This window comes from Zosterops lateralis (genome assembly GCF_965231275.1).
Source record: "Zosterops lateralis genome assembly, chromosome: 4".
Taxonomy (NCBI): Eukaryota; Metazoa; Chordata; class Aves; order Passeriformes; family Zosteropidae; genus Zosterops; species Zosterops lateralis.
Genome location: NC_139765.1, coordinates 34,558,311 through 34,569,805, shown reverse-complemented (window position 1 = coordinate 34,569,805; position 11,495 = coordinate 34,558,311). Strand labels below are relative to the sequence as shown.

General features: G+C 41.2%; 1 protein-coding gene across 1 annotated transcript in view; it reads left to right on the top strand.

Moving 5' to 3' along the window:
• Nucleotides 1-7,613: 7,613 nt before the first annotated feature.
• The window catches only part of ACSS3 (acyl-CoA synthetase short chain family member 3), a 66,851-nt gene continuing 62,969 nt past the window's right edge, over nt 7,614-11,495 (top strand). The window contains exon 1 of the mRNA XM_083859056.1: nt 7,614-7,998. Within this exon, the coding sequence (XP_083715182.1) occupies nt 7,670-7,998 (329 nt within the window). The 5' untranslated portion in view covers nt 7,614-7,669. The remainder of the gene's footprint in view (nt 7,999-11,495) is intronic.

The window sequence follows — 11,495 nt, the reverse complement described above, 5'->3', positions numbered from 1 at the left end:
TCAGACTTTGGAGTTTAGTTTCTAGAGACCATTATACATAGACACAACAATTTAAATGTTGTGCCTAGGTATAATGCTTAAACTTAAACTCTTTGGGGTTTGACACTCAATAAGACAATGTTTGGTATACCCAAACCCATAAGACTCGGTTCTAAAATTATAAGAAATTCCCAGGCTCATATTGGATGATTAATCTGTCCTCTGTTATGAACATCTAAACATTTCACACAAATATTCATGAATTCAGTCTTGAATTCAGGCTAACAGTGGTAACAACTACATGGCTCTCTCACTAGAGAGATACATCTTCAAAATAAATGAGAAATTTAGCCTCTGCTATTAAATCGCACAATAAAAGATCATTTGTTAGATCATTCCAAATAAACACACTGGATAACTGAGAAAGAACCAGATGAATGTCTATAGGTTTATAAGTAACTGTCAGGGTCTGCAAATATATGCAGGAAACCTGATGGTTTGTTTTAAGGATCTCAGAGTGCAAAAGACACAGCAGGGGACAACTGTTTACTCAATCAAAAATGCACCTTTATTTAGTGCCAACAAATGCGAGTGGGGAGAAAAAATTAAGAATAGTGAGAAAGACAGAGAAAGAGGGGAAGGGTATTATAGCTAACGTGGAGGGATGAGTCCTCGAGACCTAACAATGCCTATAGATGTGATCTTCTCCAGTGGGGTGATCACAAAAGTGAGTGGGGTCTCCAGAGTTTTTATAGGTTGGTCAAGGTGGGAACCAAAGTGAGGGGCACAGAGCCAAAGGGAACCAAAGTGAGGGGCACAGAGCCAAAGCAGGAACCACCTGTGCTGAGGTTGGGTGCTCAGGAACAAGCTGCAAGCCGTGCCTGTGGTACGGACAGACCAGTTTGGATTGGCAGCCTTGGCTCAGTCCACTGTGACCAGTTCCATTGTTCTTGCAGTCTGTTCTCATGGAGATGCATTCCAGTCCTCCGAGACTTGGCAAACGTTCCACCTCAGCCAGGCCAGGGGCTCCTTCAGAGTCCGGGGTCTCAGCTGGAGACAGCTGTGAGGCATATCACATCCCTGGACAGACTCTGACAGTAACCCAGCTATTCCAGTGAGCAGAAGTATTGAGTGTAGACCCCTTAAAGCTATTATGGGAAAATAAATCCTGAAGATCCAATTTTGTACACTACCTAAAACACATAAAAAGAAGTAATTCACTGCTTTCCCATAACAGAAATGAGCAAATACTTGAACATTCAGCGTGCATGTTGAAATTCCTTCCTTTGACCCTTAAAATCAGAACCACATATCTACTTTGAGTAGCCTTCAGGGTGCTTGGAGACGAAAAATAGGACAGCAATGATAAGGTGACCAGGTTTCAATTTGGTATATCTGCCTCATTGCCATCCACTTCAGTGACACTGCTTTAACAGAGAAATTGGTTTTCCTGTCTTTTTCCAGTTCCATAGAGCTTCCAGAGGTTATCATGATGGCAGAAGGTTCTTTACTGTCTTTGACACTAAATTTCTCCTTGATCTGGAAAAGTTGGGTTAGTCTGCATGAATCTGCTGTACTCATTTTACACTGGCAAAAATAACTATTGAGACTTTAAATTAATAAAAAAAAAAAAAAAGTAGTATCTTGGGGGTGGGCATGTAGCCTCTGCTCTGTTGTAATCAATGACTTTTCATCTAAATTTAGTGAGTCTAAAATTTTACCTTGCAATCTAAAACTACTACAGGAATTTCATTTTGGAATTGGATTTCCAAAGGCGCAAATGTGAACATCTGGTGGCCCATTTCAGCACCATAAAAGAATGAGGCCATGAGAAAATGTGGACTTGAATGTTTAACTAAATGTATTTGGGCACACAGTTTTGCTGCTGGCTTACCACTAAGAGTTTTTCTGCTTTATACAATATTCTTGGGCTGAATTCGTGCCTATTTTTCTTATTTGGTTTCTTCAGGAATCCTGTGACATGCTAATTTGCAAGATGAGCTATAGAAAAAGCTATTTTCAGAGATTATTACTGATGTTATTTGGGGCAAACTGAGTGACAGCTACTATTTCTTCCCTAAGTTGCTATGAAATTTCATCCATTCTTTACCAGTCGGAGCCACTCAAAAGTGGGATCATTCAAAAAATCCACAGTATTATTTGTTGTATGATGATCCTGCATGCTTAAAAATATAGTACACAGTAATAAAAGACAGTTGCGATGAAATATATTATTAAAATTGCACTTAGTCAATTTAGGTGTCAGATTTCTGTTTGTTTGCATGATAATTCTGCAGATGAACTGAACCAGCACATCACCACAGTGTTTGAACATTAACTCCTCCTGTCATACAGTGAATAGTCATGTAGTGGAATAAGGATCATGAAATATGTCACAAGAACAAAATCCAGCAGCTGTTGAAAATGGGATTGAAAGAATGAGACTTTGGGACATGACCAGAAATGGAGCAGATTAAGTTGATGTCAGTTATTCAAAAAGAGACCTTTCAGTACATGCTGATATGATAACTGACTATGGGCCAGGCTCCTAGCCAAGTCTCCTGCCCTGGCAATGCACCTGACAGCTTCTTGCAAAGGGATGTGACAAAAAAATGAGATAAATACTAAAGCTGTGCCAACTTCACTCTGTGCTCCTGAGAGTGTCTGGTGAGTCTTTATCCCAACCAATAACCCAAGTTCTGCACTCTTTGTGCACCCAGAGTTCTCATGTGAAATGCAGAGCTTTGAGTGTGAAAGCAGCTCAGTACTACGTTTTTGGTATTGTTTTGAAAATCTTAAGCATCTCTGGTGGTTTTTTTTTTTTTTTTTTTTTTTTTTTTTTAAATGTTCATCTTTACCTGCATGCAAGATACATCTCCCCTCACCCTCCTCATCCCTCCAAAACAGAAAACAGAATGAGTGTACCTTTGGTCTAGTCAAGCTTGGATATTCTGGGAAAAATCGGTTTTCCTGTTTTATCTTGGTCATTGAAGGCTGAAAAGAGGACTTAGAGTCATTGTAATTTTTCATCATAGAGTTCTTCCAGTACTGCCTAACTGCTTCATACTCCTTGGCCTGTAGTCTCTATATCAGAAAGTATTGCTTATAGGAAATATTTATATAACAGGTAATTTAAAAATGATTTTTATGACAATACTGACATTAACACTTAGATTGAGGGTTAATGGAATTTTTCATAGTTCTGTGAAGAAGACAGCTTTCTGGGTAAAAACAAAATAAATTGTGAAATCCATGGTTATTTTTGCTATCAACTTCAAAAGAAACATCAATAAGAATGTCAGTGCCTGAAGTACTTTTGTCCCCTTCAAAGAATATATATTTAATTTTGAAAGTTTTGTAATAACAGTCCTTTTGCCTGTGATGGTTCTGGTGTAGTCATCTGGAAAACAGTGGTAGAGACATGAAAAAAATGGGAATAACATTGGATAAAACAGCAGACTTTGCTCTTGTAGAGACAATAACCAATAATTGGCACTTTCAAGAAGCTGTGTAGCTCAGGGATATGGATTACCTAAAAATCAAAATTCAGCAACAGTCTTCATAAAAATTACATCCGGTTTGCAATTTAAATCCCCAACAGCTGAAATGCAAAGTAGAAGCTAATACTCTACAAGGAATTTACCATGGATTCATTCCTCTAGCATGTCTAAATACTGAAGAACTTATCATAAATTTTGCCTTTGCATGAAGTATTTTGCTTTCATGGCCTTGAATTTTTAGGTGACATAATGTGGAGTTGGTTTTTTTCAGCTGGTTTGTTTGTTTTGGTTTAAATTTGTTTTTAGATGGGCTGTTTGGTTTTGGTTTGTTTTTAAATTAAAAAATCTTTAAATTATCTATCTGGTTTTGTTTCTCACATTTTCAAAGCCCAAGATACCTTCAGAAAAAGAACTTAGACCTGGAAAAAAAATGAATGAAATACAGACTGTTCTGAACTGTAAGGCCTCCTCAGGGAGTAACCAAATGATAACATCAGTAATAATTGAAACTAGAATCACATTTTCACCCCAGATGATCTCTAACTCATTTTCACATGTATTGAGTCAGACTTCGATTTCAGCACTTTCCAGAAGTCTGTAAAAAGTGGCTTCTGCCTGCAGAGACAGATATTCTAGTGTTTTTCTAAGTCCTCATCATTTATCTCCAAGCACACCAAACAGTGATTACAGAGACAGAAATAAACAGAAAGGCATGAATTTCCAGCACCTCAGTGGGCAGAGGGGTGATTGAACACGGACTTTTTTTTTTTCAAGCAATGATTTAAATATTTAGAATTTTGTACAAAAAGTTTTAATAGATTTCAAAAATGTTGTGATGCATTTAATATTTTAAGACTGGATATTAAACTGGAATAATAACTATATCTACTTATGTGCCTTAGAAAGTGGTGATTATTAATACTATTTCCATCACCTTTCATGAAAACAGAAAAATTTATTTTGGCTTGAACTCAACTCTGCACACTACCGCCTATTTTAGAAAACTGTGACTGTCTTTACTTTTTGGAGATAAGTGATATAGAGGACTCAAACTTATTCATACAAGAGTAGCAGTGTTTTGAGACAGGTACAGTCTAGAAGTTGGACAAAAGGTGGTACTGAACCATAGTAAAGTAATTTAACATACATACTAATTCTTTAACTACAGTTTAACTTCGTGCTTATAAAAGGTCTCTAACTGAAATTTGAATTACCAAAGTCTTGTGCACTAGGAAAGTCAAAGCATTTTGTATACAGGAGGTGATATTTTTAATACTTTTCTGCCAATGTGTTTTCAAGATACATGTATCTTCAAACATGCATAGTTACACTAGAGGATAGAGTTGTGGGGAAAAAAAAATAAAGGCTTCAGATAAGAATTTTTTTGCAATTGCAGAAGTACCAGGCCATGTTCATAGTTTGTTCTTTGCTAGATGTATGCCTAGAGACATACATATATCCTTCCAGAAAGTCTACGGCTAAAAGGGTAATTGCTACACACATCACTTGACATTACTTCAGAACTCTTTGTAGAGTTTGAATTTCAGGAACATCATGTTTTGAAAAACAAAAAAAAAAAAAAACAAAAAACAAAAAAAAAAAAAAAAAAAAAAAAAAAAAAAAAAAAAAGTCCTTTGAGGAAAAATTCATCAGTTCAGAAATCTGCTATAACGGTATTTGTAAGTGAAGCTTAAATTAATAGCATGCATTTGGGAGAATTAGCAATCCCTTCTTTACCTTCTTGTCCATGAAGGTATGAGGTGTGAGGAGTTTAATTAATGAAGTAGGTTCCACAGATACTCATTAGAAACACTCCTTCAGGTGACATGTCATCATTAGGACGCTAGCTAAAATAAGAATTTAATGCACTTCTTGCTCCTGTTCACTTGTACCCCCTACTCCTCTAGCATAACATTTCTAGTAAGACATATATTCAAAATTAATAGCAGTGTTTACTGTTCCAGTGCAAATTCCTTTCTCAATACTTATACCTTCCTATGGAACACACTATGGACAGAGTGGAAAAATGTTTACCATTGCTCTTCAACACCATGAAAAATATTAGGAATCACCAGACACGTTCTGTGTTTAAAGCTCTGGTTACTTTGTTCAGTGTTAGTGTGCACAACTAGCCTGTTACATATACTTAAATATTTCAGCTTGCCTGGCCTCCAGAGTTTTCTCCCCTTTAGGGAAAAGGGAGATGTTGTCCCAGCTCAGAAACAGATTGCTATCACCACCCAGAGGACAGCTGCAAGAAATTGCTATAGGGCTTCTCCTAATTATAGATGGGCATTGGTTGCAGTGTTGGTGATCCAAAGAAGATAGTTTGTAAGGCAAATAGTATGAAGGGTTACTCCTTGGGATTGGATAATGTACCTCTAGGAATTTGAATTGGGGAAGTGGGATCCACCAGCAGGACTGAGGAAACTGATAGCTCCGGTTAATTCCACCAGTCACACACCTCTGGTAGACAGTCACTGCACTGGACTCAGCCACAGAGTGGGATTATGAACATCAGACAAGGCTGTGTGTGATGATTTCTGAGCAGGCACACAAAATACTAATCGTGATTCTGTAATAATTTAAAATCAGAATTGTTCTTTTAAGTCAAAAGATAATTCTTGGGATATTTTTAAAATGCTAAGATCAACTACTTGTGACCAGACTGGGAATTTCTGTTCTTCAGGCATATTTGTACAATGCATACACTACTGAGCACCCAGCAACAGTATCTGATTTCAGGGCTGTCACAGTGGCAACATTGTTTACAGTATCTGCAAGCTTCTCTTTATTTTTCTTTATTTTAAAAGTTTGGCTACTGAACTCTGTTGACAGCAAAAGTCCTGTCAAAGTGATGAAAGAGTGGGCAAAATAATAAAATTATTACATTTTAGAACAAGAACTTCTTTTTTTTTTGTCTTGCTTTGTTGGCATGCTGTAGCAGTAGGGAACTTTTCATAAAATGTCCACTTAGTCCTTTAGGTGTTTCAGGTTTTTTTGGGTGTTAATTTCTTTTCAAGAAATTTAATTTATTCTTAACTTGAGCATTTTTGGAAATCCCAAATTATGCTACTAGTACTTACTTTATGCTATTGCAACACAGGGAGGAGAATGAGGTGAGGCATTTCACACAGCACTGGACCAGGGGGAACTCTGTGAGGTGATTATATATAGGCCTCAGAAACAGATGCAGCAACCAGTCTTTTTGCTGAAAGACCATTAGGGATTTTGAAGATGACCTAAAACTTCTGATGAACTTGAAGCCCACCCCTCACGCATTTTGAGCCAGGAAAATACACTGATTTCATGTATTAAACCTGCTGCAGTGGGTAAACAGTCTATTTCTTCTCATCCCTTAATCCTTCACCTGTAATGTGATAAATTATGTTCTTATTGCACTAATTCAACAAAAAATCATGAAAGAGGTTCCCAAATTAATAATGAATATAAGACACATTATAGAGTTCCTCTTTGCTATATGACATTTTTATAAAGTCATTACAGGAAGAATAACCTGAGAAACCTATAATGGATAGGCCTATTAAAACACTAAAATAATTGCCTAAGTGATAAAATAACATTTGAAGTTGGTGTCTTAGTTGACTTGTGCATTGTAATACTCTGAATCACGGCCACTGACACTGAAGAAAGCTTTCTAAATGCATGCCAAAGTGATCAAAACAGAAAAATCCATTACAGATGTGAGACCTTCTGGAAAGCAGAAAGAACTTTTTTGTTGTTTTTCTCCTGGCACAAACAGTATGCTTCATTTTATCCCTGGGGAGTTTCTCAAAGCAGGAAATGTCTTTCAAAACAAATACTTGAGGAGTACTCTGGCTACGTGTCCCGCAGATCTGTAAGTCGCAAACACTCGGAGGTGTCGGTCTCCTGTTCCAGTCCCCCCGCCGCTGCCGGGGCTCCGCACGCCCCTCCTGGCCCGGCCCGGCCCGGCCCGGCCCGGCCCGCTGAGCGCGGCTGCGGCCAAAGGACCGTCCCTGCCCCGCTCGGTCACTGCCCGGAGCTCGGAGGGGTGGCGGCAGCGGGGGCAGGGCCGGCCGGGGCGGGGTGGGGCAGTCCCGCCGAGCCCCGCCGGCCCCGGAGCGCTGCCCTGCCGTCCTCTGCCGGCCGAGGGCGTGTCGGAGCCTGGAGGAGCCGGGGCGGCCCCTCTCCCCCGCAGGCCGTGGAACATGGGGTTCCTGGGCAAGCTGGCGGCGCTGCCGAAGCTCAGCGGTGCGGTGGCGGGCCGGGGCGGCGGTGCCTGGCGGCGGCAGGGCTGGCCCTGTGCGGGTGTCCCGCTCCCGCTCCCGGCCCGGGCCGCTGCTGTCCCCCGCCCGCCGCCCGCCCGCGCCGCCTCCTCCGCCTCCTCCTCCTGCCGGGCGCTGGGAAACTACGAGGAAGTTTTCCGGTCCTGCCTGGCGGAGCCCGAGAAAGTCTGGGGAGAAGTCGCCGAGCAGATCCAGTGGTCCAAGCCCTGGGTGCGGAGCCTGGAGAGGGGCAGCCTGGGGAGCGCCTCCTGGTGAGTGCCCGAGTGCCCCGGGGCGGCGCGGAGCGAGGTCGGGGCACGGCTCAGCCTCGGCTGCACGGGGAGGGACGGCCGCCTGCCCTGGGGTGCGGGTGTGCTGGGTTTGGGGGCGTGTGCTCCCCACAGAACTACCCCAGCATCTCTCTGGGATGGCCGGTGTGCCGTCGCTCTTGGAGGAGGCGGCTGTGGAGCTTGAAAGAGTTAAATGATTACACTTGGGTAAAGCTGATGAGTAAAAGCAGCATGGATGAGCGTGTTGGGGTGAGGGCGTGTTACCGTTCTCTCTGGCAGGTGTGACATGTGCGTGTGTGAATGAGTCCCTGTGTGGCTGTGTGATGTGAATGAGCGCGCCTAACGCTCCCAGCCAACCCCTTTTGGGTCTGACTTGGCAACAGGCTGCCGTGAGCATGAGAAACCCGGCTCCGGATGCCAGGGGAGGCAGGCATACGAAAACACGGGTGTATAAAAACTGTGGCTTTCAGGATTGTTTAATCTCAGGTACTGGCTGAGTAGGTCATAGTTTAGATGTTGTGGTTAAGGTAATATTTGGCAAAAGCCTTGGCATTGTGATATATATCTTCATCAGTGAACGGCGAACTACCCTAAGACAGAACAGGTATCCTTCTTATAAATTACTGGATAGGATTTTCAATACTTTCTCAAAGGAAGTGTACTGTTAAAATTCTCTGTTTACCACCTTTGCCTCTTTTTCAGCAAGCTTACATCATGCTCTTTGATCTTTTCTCAAGAAGAAGCTGATGCAGAATATAAAAGGCAATGTAGGATAAGGGTCATCTTTGCTTGGTACATCAATGTTCTTTGCCCTTTTTGGTTTTTGTTCTGGTTTTCTTTTGATTAAAAATGCTAATAAATCTAAAATATAATTAAAATATTAATAATTCTCAAATTCCATGCAAACTAAAAGATACTAGTGCAGTGGAGCTGGGTTTCTTATTGGTGTCTGATATCATTGCTTGACACCTCTAATAGTGAAAATTTATTTGTCTTAAGCTAAATTATAAGTAACACCCAGCCGTGATGGGCTGTGTAACAGTGGATAGAGAGGGTCCTTGAGACTTTGATCTTGAGGTCATGGCACTATTCAGAAAGTCCAGGTAGTGTTGCCTACATAATTAGGGTCTAGACAAGAGTGTGGAGAACAAGTCTTATGAAGAGCAGCTAAGGGAGCTGGGGTCCTTCAGCCTGGAGAAAAGGAAGCTCTGGGAGACCTTATTGCTCTTTATAACTACATAAAAGGAAGTTGTAGCCAGGTGGGGGTCAGCCTCTTCTCCCAAGTAACAAGTGATAGGAGCTTAAGAGGGAATGGCCTCAAGTTGCACGAGGGGAGGTTTAGATATAAAGAATATTGGATATTAGGAATACTGCATATCAGGAAAAACTTGCTCACTGAAAAGGTTGTTAAGCATTAGAACAGGGTGCCCTGGGAAGTGAAGGAATTTCCAGTCCTGGAGGTATTTAAAAGATGTGTAGATGTGGCACTTACTGACAAGGTGTAGTGGTGGACTTGGCAGTGCTGTGTTTAGTGGTTGGACTTGATGATCTTAGGATCTTTTCCAACCAAATTGGTTCTGAGAACCTGTGATTAAAGACCAGTAAAGCTCATTGACTGTTGGATTCCCAAACAATATAATGAAATCAGTGGTTACTTTTGAAGAACTAAGGAATGAGAATATTATGCACGCTTATGAACATAGTTTTGCTGTCAAATTCTGCCAGATAAATGTGGTTTGATTTCCTGAGCAGGATAAGCTTGCTTGTTTAAAGTAACAGGGTCAGACATTTGTAAAGCATTACATCTCAGGTGGAAATTATTTCACCTTATGGGAGGGAAAAATGGACATTTCATAGTCTGAAGACCAAGTCAGACTTGTCTTCCAAGCTCTTTTCTAGCCTCATTTTTTAACTTGCATCTTTCTGCCTCTGTGGATATGGAAACTGAAATAATTTTGTTAATGTGGGCAAATACCTAAAGGGAGGTTGTTCAGAAGACAGAACCAGACTCTTTTCAGTGATGTCCAGTGACAGGACCAGAAACAGTGGGCACAAACTAAAGTACAAGATACTCTCTTTAAGCATCAGGAAACACTTTTTTAATGTGAGGGGGATTGAGCACTGGCACAGAGCTGGTGTGGGTTCTCTGTCCTTGGAGATATTAAAATGCCATCTGGACACGGTCCTCGTCTACTGACTCCAGGCTGACCTTGTAGAAGACTAGAAGATGAGGGGGGTAATGTGTGTGTCTCAAACACCCATAGCCAGATAGCTGTGGAGCCAACCACGTATTGTTGGTGATAATAACACGGAGAAAGATTAGGCTCTGGCTGGAGAAGAGTGCCATACAGAGGTAGGGCAACAATTTTCTGTGGTAAATGTCCTTTTTCTAGCCCCTGGAGATAAGCACCTAATGGCACAGACCAGGAACGAGGTTGAGAAGTGGGCATGAACTGTAGGGGGATCAGGACTACAGAAAACTGCCAAAGCCCTCTAACCCATTTTCAGAAAAGTCTAGAAGAGTGGCCAATGCATGGTAACTAATTTTAATAGAAAACAAAAAACTTATCTACAAAATGTTACCCCCACAAAGCTCAGGTGCCCATGTGCCTCAGGTCTCTGAAAAGACCATCTGCTGGATCAACACTGGAGCCAAGACTGGTGATCTCTTTCTCTTTCTTTCTTGTATTCTTTCTCTCTCCCCCTCTTTATTTAATCTCTCTTACCTTGCATGCTACCTTTATCCAAAATCACTGCCATGTGCTTATACTAGGGTATCAGGGACTGACTTACACTGATTTCCCTACAAAGTGTGTGAAATTTACTTATAAAACTTCATTTTTGCAGACCCACTGACTTTTGTCATTCTTTTTGACCATGAGCTTTTATGAATCTTAGGTTCTGCCTTCCCCCTAAGAGTGGGATGCCACAGACCTGCCTAAGCAGGTTCCCTTCAGAGGTCCTTTCTAGCCTCAAGCCAGTCTGTGATTGCAAAGATGCAAGTCTGAAGACTCAACATCAGGCTGTAATTGCTAACAGGCCTGTTGCTTTGTGGATAATAAAACTTTAGGCAATTCAAATTTGTGTAAACAAACGTCTTAATGTGCAACATGCAGTTTCGTTTATTTATTTAAGTTAATTTTAAGTGATAACAGGCTGTGTATGATAGTGTTTTACTTTAATGCCTCTGAAGTCCCAAATGGTTAGCAGCAGCCAGTGTGCTCAGCAGGGTGACAGATTGACAAGTTCTTTGAATATAATAGAGAGAGAACATAGAAGAGGGTCTTTCAGAGGACAGGCTGAAGAGAAAACAGACAGTGGAACTCAACTGAGGAAGAGGCCAGGCTTCCAAGCAAAAACATAGCTTGCTGGCTTAGCAGGGTAAAGATGGAGTTCTGGTTCGCTTTAAGGTTCTCCTTAAACCTGGAAGTTGCTTATGGAGACCTGAAAAATAGTATTAAGAAGTGCTTCTTGAGTTA